The sequence below is a fragment of the Varroa jacobsoni genome, unplaced genomic scaffold (genome assembly GCF_002532875.2).
Source record: "Varroa jacobsoni isolate VJ856 unplaced genomic scaffold, vjacob_1.0 scaffold_424, whole genome shotgun sequence".
In the NCBI taxonomy this organism is placed as follows: Eukaryota; Metazoa; Arthropoda; class Arachnida; order Mesostigmata; family Varroidae; genus Varroa; species Varroa jacobsoni.
This window is the reverse complement of record NW_019213326.1, coordinates 109133-131045: the sequence shown is the minus strand read 5'-3', so window position 1 is coordinate 131045 and position 21913 is coordinate 109133. Positions and strand designations below refer to the sequence as shown.

The 21913-nt window shown below is 38.7% G+C and overlaps 3 protein-coding genes across 3 annotated transcripts; 2 read left to right on the top strand and 1 right to left on the bottom strand.

Moving 5' to 3' along the window:
- Nucleotides 1-200: 200 nt before the first annotated feature.
- On the bottom strand, nt 201-7777 carry LOC111260287 (uncharacterized). Its single transcript, XM_022832924.2, has 5 exons — nt 7071-7777; nt 5950-6018; nt 2573-2656; nt 2181-2267; nt 201-1646 (listed from the first exon to the last, which is right to left on the bottom strand). Exons 1-5 carry the CDS (start codon nt 7510-7512, stop codon nt 460-462), a joined length of 1869 nt encoding a protein of 622 aa, XP_022688659.1. The 5' UTR covers nt 7513-7777; the 3' UTR covers nt 201-459.
- Nucleotides 7778-11140: 3363 nt separating this feature from the next.
- On the top strand, nt 11141-19794 carry LOC111260290 (uncharacterized). The gene is made up of 5 exons (XM_022832927.2): nt 11141-12918; nt 13488-13542; nt 14361-14544; nt 19174-19340; nt 19680-19794. Exons 1-5 carry the CDS (start codon nt 12842-12844, stop codon nt 19779-19781), a joined length of 585 nt encoding a protein of 194 aa, XP_022688662.1. The 5' UTR covers nt 11141-12841; the 3' UTR covers nt 19782-19794.
- Nucleotides 19788-21386, top strand: LOC111260288 (uncharacterized). Its single transcript, XM_022832925.2, has one exon. The coding sequence runs from the start codon at nt 19983-19985 to the stop codon at nt 21267-21269; it is 1287 nt and encodes a 428-aa protein (XP_022688660.1). The 5' UTR covers nt 19788-19982; the 3' UTR covers nt 21270-21386.
- The last annotated feature ends 527 nt before the right edge of the window (nt 21387-21913 follow it).

Here is a 21913-nt window from a genome sequence, read left to right as displayed (position 1 = left end):
GTTGTTCCTTTGAGTGATAACACCGACATATGACCAGCGTTCTTTTGATTTCGCTAAAAGGCAAATAGACGTTTAACATTTGATCTTGACAGATACGATAACTTAAATCGCGCATTACTGAGAAGATATTGTCCTATGATTACTAAACAAAGAATCCAAGACAAGTAGAAGTCAAAAAGAAGTTCTACACAATAACAAAATTACAGGTGTAATAACCACTTCATTGCGACAGATCACTCCTCGATGCTACAGGCGTTATTTGAATTTCGAGAGAGCTCGAATAATTAAAATAGAAGACGCCGACATACAGCCCATTGAAAGCTATTTTTGTTCATATATCTGCGCAAAAGGTTAGATTATTCGCAGTGCTTCCATGTTCTGTAGTTTTAACAACACGACTTTGAACGTAGATCAGGTCCGTCGTCCTAATGGATGCTCTTGTAGCGAAAGTTGACATCTTTACAACTCGTACCATTTTCGTTTGTGGCGAATCTTTATCATCTCTTCTGTACGAAACAGTAGTTTAGTATGTAAAACAGCAAGGATTAGGAGAAGCAGGATAACCCACCACGCACGTACTTGGACATGCCTCCACCCTACCTGGTCTCTACGATAAAGTTGACATCTACAGGAAGTGTCGGCCATGGCATTATTGGTGGATTTCGATTGTTCGTTTTCAGCTGAAACATTTGATATCTGATCTTGACTTTTTTTCCATTCTCTACTAACCTCACGAGCAAATGTGCTTTTATTAGTATGTTCCGAGGAAAGAGTATGTTCAGATCTAACGTCTTTAACACCATTATTAGAAAGAGAATTACAAGCGCCCGATTCTGAAAGAAAAGACACGCTTTGGTCGGTTTCACTTCCAGCGGATTTTGTTGTTACACTCACTTGCGGCTTTATATATGAGGCGCCAGAACCAGAAAAAATGCCTTCCGATTCTGCTTGCCGCGTCGGCAGCCGGCGCAACCGGGACTTCGAAGGGTCTTTGGTGACTGTTGATTCCTCATCAGTCAGTACACTTGCGGTCTTTCGCAGTATGCCTGAACCAGTTAACAACAACAGCTCTCCTGAGCCACTTTTTGATGTTCTTGAGCTCGCAGTGGATTGCTTAGTTTTCGTCGAGTCCATCGGTGACGATAATTCACTAGAATCTTTCGAGCGAACAGCTTTAAACCCTCCTTGCGTGTTCATTGACACGCTTGAACCTTGGGAAAAACAAGTTCTAAGAGACGGCATTTTACGCCTTGATTTTCTTCTGCCCTTCTCGTAGGACGTTTCCGCATGTGGTTCATTAGATAAATTGTCAGAATTACTTAATGTTTGATTCTTTCCTGCTTTTGGTAACCGTTTATAATAATTATATGCCTTCTTTTCCAATTTTCTGACACCCTCATCCAAAGAATATGAGTCTCCCAATCTTTGTTTAGTTATTGTTATTTTATGGATCTTTCCAGACTTTGTTGCTGTCTTTAGTTTTGTTGATTGGTCAATTTTTGCCTCTATGATCCCTTTTCCTCGAAGATCTGTTTCCCCATTTGTATCTGGACCTATGTCTGGCACTCCGGTTTGTTCTAAATGTTGTTGTGGATCACTCGCAGGAATGGTAGTCTTCTTTTTTATCTGTTTTTTAGGTGGCCTCCCTGTTCATTCAGAATCGCATATTATCATTAGAGAGGCTGTTAGATTAGTTATACAAATATATATATAATATATATATATATATTTGTATCGGAAAATCTGATGATTAATAAATGTTCAATACTATTTATTTGAAAGAGATGACAGCAGAACCCCGATCATTCCGGTTATGCTTCAGGACTGTTTGGATACAGGAGGTAACTTGAACGATGGTAACGAATGAAGTTCGTTGACAAGCCAACAATTACAGAGACATCTTCGTAGATGTCCAGACCATTTTTCCCCATCAGCAATTTTGTTTACCTAAAATTTTATAACCCTTTACGATTTTATCTTAGTACCTGAGTAAAGATAGTTTCGCTGACAGACTCTATCACTAAACCTTTAAAAGTCGCTATTTTGAGTAAATTGAAACCTTTAAGCTCAGGTGAGATGAGTGGCTAGTTGTTATTCAAACTCCACTTACCGCAATTAATCTTGGAATCGAAAAAAGCTTACTTTGTGATAAAATTATAGAAAGAACAAATAAGGTATACCAAACTCGGGACGCTTGGCAGAAGCTTCGGATGGAAATTGTGATCTACGCGTAGCGCCGTAGGTTTTAGGTTTATACCTCTTTCCACCTAAAAAGTTTTCATTAGTTATAGGTTGTAGATTAAAAGTGGAAACACTTCTATAATTAGAGTGGGACCTTTCTAAGATCGTAAAATTACCCTCGCGATGTTCAATCTCATATTAATATTTAATATTTCACTAGCCATATTACCAACTATTGCTAAAATTGTGCGGATAGAATCTGTTGCGTGTGCTCTTGCGCACAAGTCTAGTCGTTATAGTCCTATTATCATTGTCATGTACGGTTACAGAGCCTTCGAAAGAATTATATAGCTAACTCCCTAACCCAAACAAATGGAAATATAGTTCATACCAATTCTTGATGGGACTAAACGTGCTCCCATTGGTCGAGTAGGCGAATACCGAGTTGTACTCGAGCCTCTTGAAACATAGCCGCCTAAGAAAAACGCAAACGCAAATTCCACATGTCCTATTTGTGTCCATTGTACTTACAGTACGAGAACTAAGATTTTTCTTTATGAATTACGTTGATTTAAAAGTATACTGCAATGTTCGTTCGAATCGTATTATAAATTCATGTTCTAAGAATCGATCGTTAGCTTATACAAGATCTCGAGTTAGAAATTTCCTCAGCACTGACAGACGTAATGAAGAACCTTCACTGACATCAGATCTCCCATTCTGCGTACAAATTTGAAATTAACCTAGAGCAAGTGACAAACAGAAAAAGACAACTACATAAACGGCCGTCATAGTAGATACACGGTGTAGTGACGTACATTTTACAATATACTTTTAATTAAAATAGGCAGCAATTATTAAGTAGGTATATATATGAACTAAAATCCAAAACTTATCTATCCTATAAGAGGCGACGCAGTTTACCAAATGCTAAGGCAGCGTTCACGTATTATGCGTGCAGTGCGCTACGTTTGGCGTCTGTGTATACGCTACCGACTTTTTTCATCTTACATCTATAAAAAGTGTAATTGTTTTGTACTTTGTTAGATACTTGTGAACAGACGTATCTGTCACGTTTCTGCATAGTTGTGAGTGTGGCTGATTTGTGAGCTATACTGCAATGTCAGAGTGTGCATTTGAGACCCTTTTTGTACCAGTCGCAGGGGTCGTATACCTTCCATATAGTGACGTTATCCAAACAAAAATATGAAAGCAATTCATGCAAAGGAATATCCACAGCTACATATTTAATAGACAATACTATATAATTTGAACAACTCATTTTCGATGTTTTCGCTTGCAGTATACGTAAAAGCTAATTGATCTTATACCAAACCGAAGTCGTTGCGATCATACGTGGTATCTATCACACGCAACCTTAAGTGTCACAAAAGATGATTCTACTTACTCCAGTTAAAAATAGGCTTCATGGTTGTCTAACTTAGGCTTATACTTATATCTGCGTATATCATATGGGTAGCATTTAGGATACTTGGTACGTGTCCAAAATCAAGCCGAAAGCTAATATACATTGAAAGCCTTAAGCACTACCCCTAGGTGTCTTCGGACTTGGCGTAAAATCGCATTTCAGAACGGGTAATTCCCATTTTAACTGTAAAGTGAGAAATTTTTCATTAAAATATCATTCTTAACCCAGTACTTAACAATTAGGTTTTGCGCAGGGGAGCTAGAGATCCACCCTACCAGGTCAGCGTACAGCGTAGTCGCAGCTCAAGCTTGACGAACTCCCAAGTTCAGATAGCAATCGATCGACATAAAGTTAAACCATCTTGCTGAGGATCAAGAGGATTGTTCACCACAATAGAAATTATGTCACCGACTGCTGCTTTTTCCAGAAACCTGAAACGGAACATTACGAATCAGGCCAGTAGTTTTCCGGCAAGGCCTTTGTTACGAACGGCCGACCCGAACGGCTCCGAAACGCAGCACGATGCTTCGGATAACCTTCAGAGGAAACTATACACGTGGTGTTGCTGACGCGTCTGTTAGCTTAATAAATCTAGTATTTAACTGCGTTTGTTTTTCTGTTTACTAAATGTTTTAATCGCAGGCTCTGGCAAAAAAAGAGCAGTTGCGTTCTTCATCCTGTGGCAATGATACCGGTTGCAGGTTGAATGGTAACACCTTTTATGATCTTCAACAGTATGTGTGCTTTGTTAGAGTTTTCAATTGAGCAGCTGGGACCGACGGTGATAGAGCAAACTGTGAGACCTATCATTGACACAACCAGTTAGGACCAGGTTAACTCTATTTTCTGGAGATGGGGTAGTTGTTGGTAGTTCCAATATGTTTTCAATACAAGAAGAAAGGGCGCACGTTTAATGTCGACAGCGTGCATTAGGCTAAGCGTCTCTTGTTGTTTTACTCAATGAGATACAAAGGAATAAATATAAAGTTACTAATAACTTAGTAACCATCTATATTCACACAGGTCGCGTAGTACGTATCAATAACGGGGTGTTAGTAACAATCTCTGTTCTTTCTCATTTAGCGGTTACTGTCCGAGCAACCGCATTGACACCGGTAGCTTAAATCTAAAATTATTCGTTAAGCGTTTCACATAACATATTGAAGGACCAGTCCATGCAACTCGGAATATATCGTAAATGTTAACCCAGCAACGCAACGTTCAGTATTTTTTAAAACTTGACCTTTGTATAAGCGTTGTTTCGGAAGAACATAATGCTCTTGACTTTAAAAATTTATCACAGACATGTCGGACGGGAGAATCAAACATAGTACTCGTAGAAGGAAATGATATAATCAAGTAGCGATACCATAGTTTAATAATTCTCCCATAATAAATAGAGCTAACAAAATGTGATCATCGCGATAAATGAAGAAGTTTTAGACCCGCTAACCAAGACCACATTATATAGAGCGCCCCATTTTAATTACAGATAACGTTTTTTTTGCTTTAATAACGAAAGCTAGATCTCATAGCGTGGTAGTTATTGGCAGATTATGCATAATGTAACACATCTGGTAATGATCATTTTAGCTTTCCTGACACATTTGTTTTTTTTATTCACGATCTGACATAATTGTAGGTAGATCTCAGAGTTATTTTCTCTTTAAAAGCGTGAGAGATCCTAGGCCCATTGTACAAACTTCATTAAAACCCAACTGAAGTGGTCTAAAGATTTTGAATCGTACAATCTAGACAGCTAACTGGGTCGCCCAAACTGAATCGTATGATAACAATATTGAGACATATCTCGTGGAAATGCTATTATTTTGAGCCGTATGCTACAAAAAGGGGCCATACCGTTGGAAACTATGTTTTCGAAATCCATGTCCATTTCACAAATCGCCATATTCCCATACCACAAAGCAGCGCCACGTTTGGGACGCATTCTTTCCTCATGAAACGTACCTATTTTCATCTTACACAAGCTTTAAATTCTACTCTTGGATATTATTGGTCCTTAGATTTCAGGAAATGTTTATAAGTTGTATTGTTACTACTACTTCAGTGCAGCTTTCATCGCAGAGGTAGAAACGCATGATCAACGTACATTGTATCCATTTATCCGCAGAAACATCTGTTATGTCTTTTTTTATGTAGGTTGCATTTGTTTAATATTTATAATACTGTATTTTTTGTACATCTGTATAGCACTACTTCATAAATGTGTTTGACCGTAGTTTCAAATCATTATGTTTCCACTTTTTTGTATCATACAATTATAAACGAATATAGGCTATACTAATCTAACATAGGGAGTAGTAGTTGGGAACTATTACCGTCTGTTGTATCCTCGTCTCGAACAACGGGACCCGTGGAATATGACGTTCCGTATTCACCTCGCACGTCTGAAAGGCACAAGGTCAACTCTCACGGACTTATTTCTATTCATATGGTAAAATCTACTGTTATCTGTTTATTGAAACTATCTACATATACAAATGCAGTCTAAAAATTCGTGGACAGTTCAGGATTTAGTCATGATATGTAACGGAAATAATTTTGCAGCAAAATTGTCACGGGGGCATCGTCAACACAGTTTCTACGCATAGTACGGGGCAATCTGATAGTCAAAAACCATTTAAATGACAGCTATTGCACCTTAAACCTAGAACGCCATGACCTGACAATATAGTAGTATGGGAATAGTTTGACGATGGTATTGAGCTGTCTCTATTACAAATGTGTTGTGCATAAACCCGTCCTAAATTACAGCCGTTCACGTACACCTATTACTTCAAGTGTACGTTAGTAAAGTGCCTCAACCTATTTAGAGGTATGAAGCGCTTTTTGTGTTAGCCGTGGGTGTCGAATGGGGTGATGGGCATGAATGTTTATGATCATTAGCCAGCTTGTGCTATTAGATTTCATTGATTTCTTCGTATCGCAAAATGTCACACTACATACCTATATGCGTGTTAATTTTGCTACGGTAGTTCCCTTGTGGAAAGCCGTCTCGGGAGTGGCACTATGGGCTTTTAGAAGATTCTAGTGCGAGTTTTCACTTACTAAGCATTTTCATATACTGTGGATCAATAATAGCGCTCTGAGTGTGAAATAATAAGGGACAAGACAGTAAGAACGTCCGTTTACGTTTCAAACTGGTTTAATTTCAGTGAACTTCGATACAAATAAAACACCTTCACTCTCTTTAGCTACAGAACACGAAGTTCTGGCACAATTACAATTATATATTGGTCATCTCAAAAGAAACTATAAAACTATTCACAAACGTTTGCGTTGTCCGTCTGCATCCATTGATTTCTGCAGTCTTTCGGGCAGCTAGAGCTGGTTCACGATTCGAATTTTGGATGGCACTTTATTAGCTAAAATGGTGATACGGTGGTCATGTAATTCTGCTAATGTACGAAGCAGGATCGTTAAAAAGAACATCAAATACCTCCATCAGTGTCTAATCGAGGGGATTGTTTCATCACGGTATATGTTCTTGTAGTTTGATTCGAATAGTCCTCTCTTGGCTGGCTTGCTGCGGCCATTTGAAGAGATCTCATGGACGCTCTACTGATCCAATGGACAGTCCCGTGTTGCCACGTTCCAGCAACCAATGTTGGTTTTGGCCCTTGTCCATGTTTATGTACACAGTGAAAGGGACCTCGATGCCGATCACTACAGTCATCATCTGCGCTTAGCAGCTCAGTCTGCGCACCGCTTTTGGCCCAATCCGAAGCTAAGCTCTTTAAAAACGTTCTGTCATCGACTTGAACACGAAACTTAGTAACTTCCGGGCTATCAACTTGTTCTTCTGTTTTATTGGCGGTGCATATTATTTCTTTTGACGTTTGTCGTGAGATAGCGAGCTTTGGTATTGGGTTGTCTGTCATTACTGCAGCCTGAAGTTTTTCTGAAGCTTTCTACTATTCCTATCTGCGGTGACAATTAAAAATCTGACAATTTGAATGATTTTGTTTCTTAACGAACGTCCAGGAAACCCTAGACCTTACAAATTTTGTAGCTCGGCTTCGTTTTCTCTGCGAGAAACGTCCATTCCTAGCTCGAATAGATGCTTCGTTCAATACCTTTTTTTTTTTATTAAGATGCGTCACAGTACCTTTCGACAAATATTGGATAATCAAACAATCACCCAAACCAAATATGTCAGTATTCACAAACAGCTTGTAAACGTGTAATAAAGTGGGCGTAGAAAAGACGGAAGAAGAACCCGTATCATGCGCAGTCGCTATTAAATGCGACTTTGTTTCCCTGGCTTTCCAAAATACGATCTTCTCCTAACCTCTTTTCTAACGGGTGGAACTATTAGAAGCTTTGACAGACAACTTGATGATTTGACACGTGCTTTTAGTGTTTACTGCTTTCACAGTATTTAGGTCTCTATCATGTCTGCAAGATTCTCGCCATTTTTCCTCCAGATATGGATTGAGTTCTTAAGCTAATCTCGTAAATTTAGAGATATAGTAGAAATGTATGCTTCTATTGGTATTAGCGGCAACCCTTTAAAATATACATAATACTTGGTTTAAGGTAATTAACTTACCTTACTGTTTTTAAATGTTATACTCGCTGTTTATTGAAGACAAACTTAAACATCTTCACAACTCCACATTTTTTAAACTAATCCTGCCTCTTATGGTCAACGCCGGTTGACCGTAACAAAACGATTAGCCAAATATTCTTTGGGTTGGTACACAAGTTATCAATATTCAAAGCACTTTGCTTTGAAAATAGAGATAACTTACCAGTTTATCGAGCGCCTCCCGTTTGCTGTTGTGCATTGTACATGTATTTACAAAAATAAAGAGTTTCAACGATTTACCATGAAAGTTTCTAGTTGGCCTCCATTTTTTTTTATGTTACACAATACAAGCCACCTAAGGGATGATTTCCTTAGCATCCGCTGCGTGGACTTCAAGTCATTTCACTAGCTGGGTATTCGTGACCTACCCCTAAACATCGTTCATTATAAACAGCACGCTATATACAAGTGGAACCCGGTCCGCCGTAATGGTAAGCAGTCACGTTAACTGCTCTAAGAACAAATAATTACACTGATTGTATTATTAAGCTGAACATAACTAGGTTCTCTACATTTCGCTAAACAAACAAACAAACGTACGATTACCGCTAATACCATTCTACGGGCATTGAGATATTCTGACTTCAGTAAATACAGTTCTCTCTTTGGTCTTAGTCGAACAGCCCTACGTACAAAGATGTTGATAATAGCTTACGTTAAAGTGCTGCACTGGCTGTTTTTTTGTTTATATGAGGAGGTAAAGATATTTACGCGGAAAGCCTGCATTTAAAGTAATTATTTCCAAAAAAAAAAAAAAAAAAAAAAGAAGTACACTTCCGACAGAAAAAATATTAATCAGATTCGTTACATCTATTTTATAGTTGTAATGCTTAAATACGTCTGTTTTCATCCGGCTGGCTGCGTACGCCTATGTAGGTAAAACGTTTCTTCTTCTCAGTTGACTTCTGCCTAGTTCATAAAATCGAAATAAATGTTATGTTACTGCGTAACACATATCTGTTCGCGTTCTCCGAAGTAATATGCCATACTATCATATGTTAACCAAAGGACGATGATTATCTAGTTTCTTTTCTTTTTTCTACCAACCTTCAACACGGGTTCCCCGAGACAACTGCTTATTACGCGACTATGCAAATGTAATAATAGTAGTTATACATGGAACAATCAGTAGCGGAGCATACCAACACTTAGATCCAGCCTTTTAGTGGTACATGAATATATCGATGCCATCGCCAAACGAGGTTCGTAAGCTATTTTCAAACCTTTGTCTAGTTGGGAAGCTTCTGTGTTCTCTAAAAACGATTTTTTTTTTATAAGGCGATCTTTATTTTGTCTTTCCAACGGATTTCTTTGAGCTTACTTCTATGAAATACATGTTATGGTCTTGATTGGTCGACCTGGTAATTTTTTCATATTTACCTTTTAGGAAGTAGGGTTTCTTCTTCAGTTTTTCTAAATCTAGCGAGTAACTTTCTAACGTACGAAACATCCCGTAAGTTTGCAAAAACAAAAAAACGCAAAGGCATTTAAAATGGCTATCGCTATTGCTACTAGAAGCTGGTCGCCGAGCCAGCGAATAAGAACGATAATGACAAAGCGCAACTCTCTGTTGAGTAGGAATGCCGGATCGATACTTTTCTTCCAAGTAAATTTGTGTAAAAGTCGATATTAATAGAAGAACAGGTAGCGGTAAGTACATAGCGCAATAGTCTGCTAGTTAATCATACACACTTACTCGTATATGTGCACGTACGTCGTATGAGTAACTTTTAAGTTAGTTCGTTACTAACCTATCCTAGTTAGTTACCAACGTAACTTACCGTATACGTACGCTCTTACATCAGCTATATGTTAAATGTTATTGGGCTTGTAAAGAGATCTGAAGAACAACGTTGTTACGCTTTTACATAATTATTCAGACACTAATAATCCATCAATAGAAAGGGCAATGAATTCAGCTGGGTAATTCGTCAGCAACGAGCGCTAAACAATAGTTGCTTTTCACTAAAAAATGACCAAAATTTACCCTAATGAGTTGTGTGGCTTATCTGCGAATTGCAAAAAAAGAGTCAAGACTGAAATTGACAATAGTCATGATACCAAAGTTTTTTTTTCTAAACAGTAACTCAACATAACACGCTGACACAGCTGCTTGTGGAACCTGTATATATGTATATATATATATATATATATATACATATATACAGCTCTAGTTTATATGTGGTCCGCATAAACTTGGAAATCGGGAATCGGTACAAAGTCATCGGACGCGACGACATCATCTGAACAGAAACAAATCATAAATCTTACATATATCGTATAGTCATATATTTGTTTTATTAATTTTTAGCAGAGCTGTAGACTATATGTACTGAAGTCGATTCTAAAAACCTGTGCAGTCTTACATGGTCCACTATGAAAATCGTGTTATGGGGAGACCTGTTTTGGCATAGAAGCAGCCATATTAAAATACCTGTGGTCTGGTCACATGTACCTAATAACCCGACACGCTACCTATAATATTATTTGGATAATCAGCACGGGAGGCGTCCTTCTTATGATTGGCCGCAACCGACATTGACTACAACTAAACAATTTTATCGCTATTTCGACCGAGATTGCGAGCTTTCAAGCTACCATAGTTTTCGCGCGACGTTCCACAAACTTGGATGGAAAAGTAAAACCTTTTATTTAATTGAATAGCATTGTTTATTTCTGGCCCTAAATTATTAGATATACGATAGTTATAGCAGTTCGATATATCCTTAATGATAGTTTTTCTATTCTTTGTTCAACTTTGGTGGTCGTTCGTGAACTGATTAATAAACGTGTATAGTACTTTTCGCCAAAGAAATTTTGAGAGTAAAATATCGATAAGATAGGCATCTAAACAAGACCACCCCCCCCGCCCCGCCCCGCCCCGTCAGGTTCTTGTTTATTTCCCTTAACGAAATCGGCCCATGTATTTCTGCTTACTTATAACCATTTAGGCCACAATGTCCTGAGCAATTGATGTTTTACACTCCATAAATGTGACTCTCTAGGAATAAATATATAACGAAATTAGGTATGATGATGCAAACGCTAAACATACGATCATTCAGGAGCCTTTACAGCACCTTGAAAAAGTGTGACAATTGTTTACTTTTTTTCTAGCTTAAAAGTTATGTCTGTGTTTAAAGACGCTCAACTTTGACCAGACAGGTCAAACTTAATTTAATTAAGTAAATAATTTAAGCGAGTAAGACTCTTAATATCAGAAGTACATAGCCAACGTCATCGTCAAACAAACGCCAAATGTCCATTACCCTTTTATATTACATTGTGTTGTCAAATGAAAAGCTGCGCTCGAAGTCAAGGTTTGTTTAATTTTTGTGGCTTGATTTATGAAATCAAATTTATGTTCTTTTCTTAAATTCCCTACGCATCACTAATTACGACATAGGCTACTCGCATTGTCATTGTGATCATTATTGACTGTATATACATCTGGCAAAACATTCTGATTTGTTACGTCCAAATCATGACTTCGGATTAGGCAGGTGCCGTACTGCTAGTCACTTACTTAGGCAAAATTTACGCCTTATATAGTACAATTATCTAACCTGGGAGCTCGATAATCAGTCGATTATCGACAGTGAAGCTTACTCACGTTCAACCTTGTTTATTATTGTTCCCTTTACAGACGTGAAGTACATAGTACTATAATGTTGAGAGTAGTGGCCATCGTTTGGCAAGTATAAACGGTCAAAAATTAGCTTAATGCTTGATCAAAGCTTCTCAAATAAATGCAATTTTGTTTCAATTAAATATCAGATTCTTTACTTTTGTGCTCATTATAATATTAGCAGTATGCCTTGCGTTTTAATTCTTCTTGCAACCGGCCGTTTATTTAAATTGCACTTTTTCGTCAGCCCTCTCCCATAGGCGGCGAAAGGGTGGTCCTATTAGTTCGGTCCGCCTGCTTTGTTGTTATGGTGTTCGCTCAACATTGCTTGCCGCGATCGTGCGTCAACTTTCTCACGAAAGCTTAAGTGGCCTTAAAAGCCTGCAACTTGCGGCCAGCGTAGGCAAGCTGGTCTAAGCACCTTTTTCCCAACAGCAACCAACTAGCGAGGATGTGAGCAAGTTGTACCAAACTATGTTCCTTTTCGTTATACTCGACATAGAGGATAACGCTGTACGAAGATCAAAAAGGGGGGGGGGAAAAAGAAGCAAAGGAGAGCTGCGTTTGTGACAGCCCCTGGGACGTTCCGGCGAATCAGGCGGTCCCTACTTCATCGTCCGTTTTAAACGAGAGCGGATCCAGCAGAGGAAGGCGCAGCCGTACTTGGAGGAGAAGCGGCTTGGCATCCTCATCTTCCCTCTCCGTTCGATTTACATCGGCCTGGTAGTCCGTAGCAAAAGTGAAGTAAAGAGAAGGTGTTGGTAAAAGCCAAGTACTGTTACATAAAAGGGGAAAAGTAACAACATCCGCACACTGTTGAAGCCTGAAAATGCGAAAATTACGGATTCAGTGGACAGCTTAACAGACGAGATGGAGTACGTGCGTGCGTGCGCTTGAAAAGGAACAGGAGATAAACATATACGAAAGCGTGTCGCACAAAATAGAACGCAGTCAAAGTTCATCCGGCAGCTCAGTTTGCGTACGTGTGAACATGAGTGCTTCAGCAAATGATCCGGCACGTCAGCACTTAAACGTTTGGGCCGTATTCTCTACTAACCTTATCAAAAGGTCCGTCGATGTAGACATAAGGAATTTACGTACAAAGTAGCTTGTGTTCGAGATAAGATTGAAAAACATAAGCATAATGATAAATATTTGAGAAAATTCGGAAATTTCCTAAATAAGCCTATTTTGCTGAATAAATTAAATAGCACTAAAATAGATGACTGAGGCATATGTACCTTAATGCTACAAATAAAAAAAATTATCGCATTTTGACTAAAAAAAAAACGGCGCATTTTCTCACTGCAGTTTGAATCTTTTTATGGCAAAACGCAACTCGTACTTGTGCAAATGTTAGAAGTCGAATTTTGCTCCAAGTGTGCTCACTTAACAGTACGAAAGTACTCATTCTGTTGCTCAAGAAGGTTGTCTCATCTTCGGGTACTACCTAAATTTCCACAATCAGATGCCTACCAAGTACACAAATCCGTAACTTTTTCAGAGCTGAATACGGATAACTCAAAGAGGAACTTAGGTCTAATGAACACAGATTATACTCGGCGAGATGTGTAAATAAGGGCAACGACTATCATTTTTAAAGTGTATGTTATTTTCTCTCTGGGGGTCGTTTTCAGGTTGCGAATGGTCCTTATGGCGTTTAGAATGTTGGGTTTCTCAGCCGGACATAAAGTAGGTGTTCAGTAGGATACAACAGCACATTCACGAGAAGTTTGTTTATCAAAAAAGTCATCATCAAAATTCATCATTCTTGAATGATAATTCCATATTCCATCGATGGTATTCTAATAAATGTTTAATAGAGCTTTTCGACATTTTTATCATCTTTTTTTTTCTTTTACCGGACCTAGATGACCCGAAAGTGATGCTTGTTAATACAATTCTTCGAGTGCCACATGGGATCGTTGAACAACTACAAATTTAGGAAGAGCTATCATTATTAAAGTTGTAACTCTATTATACAGTTTCTTTCGATGTATAGGATTTATATCTACTAGCTATAGATCGGAACGCTCAATAACAACAATAGCCTGAGAAATTTGTGACATTGGTGAGTTCAAAATGAAATACTCCTACGACTGTCACATAAAACTTTACGGGTTTTCTGGAGAAAATTTCAAAGCGTTCCTACCTGGAGGCATAAGTTGATTTGTATAGTGTGGCGAATAAATCCAGTTGATACATCGCTGGCTGCTTGCCGATAGACAGAGCTTAACCTACAGTAGGTCATAATCACTATCACGATTAGTTTTTTTTTTTTTTTTTTTTTTTTTTTCTATAAACGCTGACGAACGACGACGACTTTGCCGCTTCTATCTAAATGCACCACCCAAATAAAAACATCAGTGGCACATTGCCGATAGTATAGAATATAGGTTAATTGCCGTCTAATACTAAAAATTACTGAGATTTGCGATTCAGCTGGCCGGATCAGAATAAATCCGCTATGGATTTGTTCTGTTTGATTATGTTTTGATATCCGCTTATAGAGATCGGAGGATCACGACAATCGTTGTTTGGAAATGCAGTGCACCACCGTTGGATCCCACCGGTGTACTCTGGATCTACCGAAAACCAATCGAATTCGTACATCTCATACAAAGGTTGTGCTACTGATATTCACAGTTGTTGTGACGACACTTTTATACGTCAAAGACGGCAGTTCCGTGACCGGTAAGTGGCAAACTTCGTATTTTGCTTACGTGGCGTACAAGGTGTAAGTGTGATTCCTACTCTTCGTAGCAAAAGAAGAAGCACTTTTTGAGCGTTACATAAATGCTTTTCGTCCAAGTGTATCCAAGTATATATATATATATACACCACCGAAACTTCCACCTTTAGATTAAGCAATATTATAAGTTCTTTTTTTTTTTTTTTTTTTTTTCGCTTCGGTACAATATCACAATAGGAACGCTTTTATTATCATTGGAAAAATATCAGCTACAGTTTGAACCGTTGAATCTGTGTCGTTGGGTTAATCAAAAGATCTGTTCGCGCTCGTTGAGCATATAGTAGTAATAATGGATGGGTCGATGTGTGCTGTCCTGGTCGCTATGGGTTTATTAGTCCTTTATTTGATCGTTGCCTATGCTGTCGAGTTAAAGTTGAACGATCATACTAAGAGATAGGTGTATGACATATTCTAATAGGAATCGAATCTGGCGTCTGCGTAGTCCATAAAAGAGAGGCAACATAGATAAACGGTTCTGGCATAATCTGGGCAGAAATTTGCCAAGCTGATATAAAACACAGGAAAATTTCAGACCCACTAGTTTGCCGTGATTCTGGAAATATTAAGACTCTATGTTTCAGAGATCAACAAAATACTAAATTGTACGTTCGACGTTTGCAGTATATTGGCGTTCAAAGCGTCGACGAGGCATATGCTTATATTTATGTTATGTTGTACTGGTCTACCTCTTCGAAAAGTGAGATTTTCTTCTGTACTTCGGGGTAAATACAGAAGCCGAGTACCGAGATTTGACGTATCTCACAAGATAATTTCCGGTACTGTTTTCATCAATCTCTGCAGATCAGCTATATATGTATACTATCGAAGATATACGAACGGCGGGTCCATATGAGCCACCGTATCCTTCGTGGCGCGAAAATTCGGTTTTAGAAGCCAATTTTAAGAACGTTTTAGGCGCGTACGGGTCAGAAATTTCCATTACGGCATTATTTTCGTCAACCGAATTTTAACAAATAGGACAATTGGGATAGTTAAACTTTTTGTTTACATTTTGTCGAATCCTGGATGAACTATGTGGACCAGCGTAAAATTAAACTATTTAAGCTAGTATTTCAAAATAAAATTGTATCTATTGCTAATTAGAGGAAAAAATTGGAGTAGTAAATTTGAAAGAAGAAGAAACAACTTTGTCCTGTGGGCATCTAGGTAATTATGTGCATACATGTCATACTTGTATTTTTGTGTTTATCTTGGCCACTTTTTGGCTTACCTTAAAAGTAAACTGGCAACAAAGCGAACCATCTAAAAGAAACACTATTGCCAACGGATGTATATGCTTCCTTGATTCAAACGGATTATCGTGTTAATTAGAACCAAATTCTCGAGCCTGTAAGATGACATTTTTAAGGACGAACTTCGACCTTATTTGCCGAATTGTACAGCAAATAACGATTTTATTTCCATAAATCGTTATCAAGACTATTCAGTGGCTACCAACCCTAGTACTCGTTATCACCATCATCAACTCTGTTCAGCGATGCTGCCAACGAGTGTCTGTTTCCTTTATATAAATAATTATATATTTAGAACAAATTCAGCCAAGAAATGTAATGATGACATTTTAACGTACCAGTCACTCTGATTGTATTTTTGTGCAGAATTTTCGGGTGTAACAAGTTTTTTTTAACTGATCATCTGAAGTTGTTATTCAGTTTAGACCACAAAACAGAGTAGTTGTTTGCAGATAGACTCATCGGTAGCGATTTCGGCCCACATAATTTCAGTTGCTCCTATTCACGAAGGACGGTTATTATACGAAAAAAAAAAAAGAAAAAAAGATTTTTTATTAAAACAAAAAACGCGCATTTTTCTAGCTAATTGGTAATATAGGATTCGGCAGTTAAAGCATCGATTTGTATGTCTAAGGTATAATAATGGTTGCGCTTCTAACATATCAATTGCTATGAATGGCAGCCAGTGGTTCATCAATACCATGCTTCGTTCGGCATGTTTTGTGTTCAATATGATGACGACGACGACTCTTTTTGTATTGACACAGATATAAGGAGGAAAAGGTAGTCAGTAGGTATTCTTACTGTCTGAAAGCAGCACGTAGGCGCGCGTGTACGGGGTACTATAACTATCGTAGAATACTTCGTCTTCGTAACTTTCTATAATCAATAACGTGCGGCTTATTATGCTAAGTTTGCGAACTTGATCTACCACTCGTGGTCAATATGGAGATTTATGTTTGTGCCCATTGCTGCGGCTGACACTAAAAATGTGTGTATTGAAAACGGTACTAAAAGGGTCCCGTCCTCAGTTGTCTGGTAACTTGAACATGGTTAATTTACATTTTCATTTCCGAACGAATCATGCTGATATACGTATGTATATATTAAGCTGATACAAAGCGAATCCGATAAATTGGAAATTGAATAGCTTGGTTATTTTCTAATATGTGTTTGAAGTAGCTTCGTTTATTTTTTGTAGGCTTGTCCTAAATCTTTGGTGCATCTGGACAGCCATATATTACATTTTGATATGAAATTTTTCTGTCTACTGCTTGTCGTAGTGGGGTATACTTGCCCACCGGTTGCTTTCGTTAAGTCGTGGAAAGCCCCATAATAACATGGACTTAGCTAGATCAGGAGAACAAATTGGATGAAGGCAACGTTAAATTTTATTGTGTCTAATCTAGGACATAATTGAAGCATGGCGATGAGGTCTGGTGTTGTCATCAAGTAAATGGGCTGTGTGCTTTCAACTGCCGTGAGTATCTTGAGAAAGTTGAGATAGGGGACTGCACTCCTTTTTTTTTTTTTTTTTCATTTTTGGCTAGTATCTCATGGTAACAGATGTCCCTGATGTTCAGTGCAAGTACTACCATCATCTCACATCCAAGCCTACCAGACACTGTCACCAAGCTCGATTTTTCTACAGTACAACGCTATTGTCTCGCTTGATTCCCGTCCAACGGGCGGTAAAGATTGAATCGTGCTTCATCTATAGCGTATGAATATGCTATTCATACGTCTATAGCTATATAAGAAGAACATCCTCAACTGTGGCAACATGTTTTTGTTGTTCGGGTTTCGTCGTCTTCAATCTCCGTTCTTAAAACATTTGCTTTATCCACGTACAGTACCTGCGCTTAAGACCTGCTTGACCAATGTCTTCACCGATGCCTCCTATGAATTTCAGGAATGTTGTGGCCCCCGAAAAAGGAAAACTTCAGATCACAGAGTGTTGATTTTCTAGCTGAACAAGTGCTTTTTTTCTTGAACTGAAATCTGTGGGAATAAACTCCCACAGGTTTCCAGGGTATCATAGTGTATTCGCCAGTCAAATTTGGCCTGCTAGACGCACGTCGTCCAAAAGCTATTCAATTTTAAGGTCCTTCGGACCCGCTTGTAGCATTAGTACTAAGGGATTTTTTCACCTAACAAAATAACAGAATTTTATTACCAACAAGTTCATTGTTTTATGGTCTGTTATTTAAGAATTCGTCTGATTTATTCAGTGCTATGGGGTCACATACAGGTCTTTGTTGAACGCCTTCTCCTTCTTTTAGCGCATTTCCTGATGCATAAAACCTCCTAGTCCTAGAAGCGCAGTTCATGGTCTTCTTTGGAAGAAAATCCGGCTTGGCTTAGAACTTAAGCATATGTCTCGGAACAACTGCCCATTCCGTTCGCTGCTTTGTATTGACGGGCAGACATTGCATCAGTAACAGTTCTCTGTAGAAATCTGTCATTGTATCTGTGCATTACCAGGTAGGGGGCAAAACGTAGAAACCATTAAAATTTCATATATTCAAGATGGCTAACAACATTCTAGTGTTCCCACCTTAATTCCTTGGTATGTTAACGGGGTATTTACAATCCGAGGCTTTCATCAGCCTGCCCGGCCGATTAAGGTAAGCACATCGTCCAAATCTGAAAATCGACCTTTAAACTTAGCAAATATCTTCGAGCAGTCCTCTCACTTGTAGCCTTCGTCGTACAGCCTAAATATCGGTGAAAAAAATAGAGCAGAATTCGAAAATGCCCGTTTTCTCACGTGAAACCTTGATATTGACATGACATTACACAGGACTTCTAAAAATATAGAAACCACTTTATAATCATATATAAAAATCAACAAGCGCTGAAGTTGTATTAAAAAGTAAAAAAAAAAAAATATCTTCAACATATGTCCATTTCTTATGTTCCCATTTCATATTATATACACATATATAGTATGAAAGACCACACTGCTTTTAGAAAAGAGAATTAAATAAACTTGGGTAAATGTTTCAACTTAAGGCATACAAGTAAATAAATAATTTCCCCCAGCCTCCTTTCCTAGAACTGTCCTACCCCAAGTTTGCGTTTCTCGCAGAATGCAAAAATAAGTAATGCTCATTATTTTAAATAACCACTGCGTTTCAAATAACGACTCACATTTACGGATCACTTTTTATTCACATTGTACAAAAATACTTAGTAAACAAAGTCGTGCCCTTATATGACCTAGATGGATTGTCTTGTTGTTAATTTGCATGTGGTTTTACTTCATCATCCTTTTATGATCCTTCATGACTGGACCATAAAATATTTCCGAATTAGGTCGTTCGGTTCGCTCACTACGAAAACATCCAATGGCTAACTGGAACACATCCACACCAGTCGGTTGGGACGATTCGTCGATCACTTGTCGGGTGCCTCGGTTCCATCCCCTGGACAAAGGAATCCTAGATTATTACCGACCGCCCCCCTCAAGAATTGTGTGCAAGGTAAGGCCAAGTACACAGTATCGCTGTTTATGCTAGAGAAAAACGGATAAGGCCACATTATATGCTGCGTGTCTGAACACTTTAATTAATTTTGCAACAAGGCAGCAGTACGTTGCCATCGTCTCATCGATCCTGAACCACATCTACCATATACAGTCTAACACCATAACGGGTACAACACTATAACAGACATAAATGAAAACGCTACATTTGATGCGTAACGCTAGAATTTCAGGAAGAGAATCGGTCCTGAATTGCTTAGTGAAACTTAGTTAGTACGACTGGCACGCGGTCTAATTTTTGGCCTTTCTGGTCGTCTTTACTAATCAAATATTTCAGGAAAGGGAAATAAAATTGTCCGAGATGCATTTAGATTCCGGCGAGTTAGAGATTCTTCCAACTGCATCATTGTACAGCTGCTTCATCGAGGACGTAGTATGACATCAGGATAATGAGGTTACCTTTGATAAACCACGTCCTTTATCGGTCGGACGGCATCGACTGGAATCGGTGCAGGGCGTGCAAGCAGTGCGCGTCTCATGCCGCAACATTATTGGACTGAACGTCAACTCTCACATTTACCTTGTTCCTCCGAAGATCACACTTAAACCTGTTATCAGCAATCAAGGTTACTCCCATCAGATGCCGCCTTATCGCATGAATCCAAAACGGCAGCGGAACGTCTTTATTTTTGGCATTGACTCACTATCTCGACTTGCGGCCCTTCGTCTTCTGCCTTTAACCTATAATTATTTGGTGGACAATATGTCAGCCATTGTACTTTGCTCGCATCACAAAGTAGGCGATAACACGTTTCCGAATCTTCTGACGATACTTACCGGAAAGCGAGAGACGCATCCAGCCGATAAGCATGATAAAAAACAGGAGTACTTTGATGACTGGCCGCTAATCTGGAAACGATACTCCGATGAAGGCTACGAGACATTTTATGCTGAAGATTTTCCACAATTTAATACCTTCAACTATCTTGCGAACGGCTTCCGACAGCCTCCTACGAACCATTACTTACGACCGTTTTGGTTAGCGATTGAGGGGTCGATGCTGTTTAAAAGCAGCTCATTGTTATGCTACGGTGCCAAACCTAGATACCAACTACAGTTGGATTATATTAAATATTTTTTACAAAAGAAGAGAGATCACCCATATTTTGCATTTAGTTTTCTCGTAGAAATCTCGCACGAATACCAAGAATACGTAGGAGCAGCTGATCGTGATTTCGTTGAGGTATTGAAACTGCTCAAGGAACAGGTGTTGTCTGGAGAAACCCTCCTAATCGTAGCATCGGACCATGGCCATCGATTTGATCCCATCCGACGCACGCCCCAGGGCCACATGGAAGAGCGTCTACCTTTTGTTGCAATTGCCACTGCAAGTCCCGAACAAAAAGCGGTGTTAAGCATTAACAGTAACATGCTTACATCACATTATGATCTCTACGAGGTACTTAGATCTATGTTGCCAGGCAAAAGTAAATCTGAACAAACAAAGTTTGGTATAAATGTTCTCCAAAGTATTGTGCCAAAGAACAGAACCTGCTCGCAAGCCGGAGTTCCTGACGTGTATTGTACGTGCGTTGATGTTCCAAACGGCCAAAGTGACTTTGACGTTATCAAGACAGAAGCACTGGCACAAAAGGCCATAGAATTTATTAATGAAATGATTCGCGACGATGCCACAGGTAGATCTGTGTGTAAAATTTTGACTCTTACTAAATTACGTTCGATTTTCAATGCAGGTCAGGAGAAGGTGCTTATTCTTGAGACGACTCCCGGGAACGCTGTGTTCGAGCTACGTATTGGTCACTGGAACACGCCTTTTCATGAAACCATGTTTAGCAGAATCAATCGCTACGGCAAACCCTGTGTTCCAAGTCAGATTTTACGGAAGTATTGCTACTGTGGTCATTAAGTCAAAGGGAACTCTATCTGAATGTGTGACAGAATGATATGCAATGACATAGCTACTAAGCCGGTCGTATAAATATAAAAATTGAATAAACTATTTGTTTTGCATTGCTTTAAAGTATGATTTAATTCGTATTTAAACTAGTCTGTTTCTCAATCCTTACCAAGTGATCAGCTCCACTGTTTTCTCGGCCTTTCCACTATACCATTAGTGTCAATTAAGTGTTTACCTTCGTAAAATTTAACTTGATGCCCAAAAACGCTGATAATATTCTGCTTGAACGAAGTTACAAAGGGGGAGTAATCTATCTTAGGTATTGAGCTATTGGCGAGCAGCTATGAGCTAACGTCATCTAAGAACACTTAGTTAAATAAAGACGATCAAATTGCACAGAAAAATGTTCTGTATGTACAATCATGCGGATCTTCCATCATGGTATCACTGATCACATGCGTGCGCCGGACGTCAACTTGGATGTTTTTCCTGAAGATGCGTGTTTTTAGTAAACATATACTTTCGGCAATTCAGTTATAATAATATTATTATAGTAAAATACAGTTTCAGATGCTGGGCCAAACGGGACCAGTGACAGAATACGGTAGAGCCAAATAAGACAGTGCTCCGATGACGCAACATGATTCGTAAGC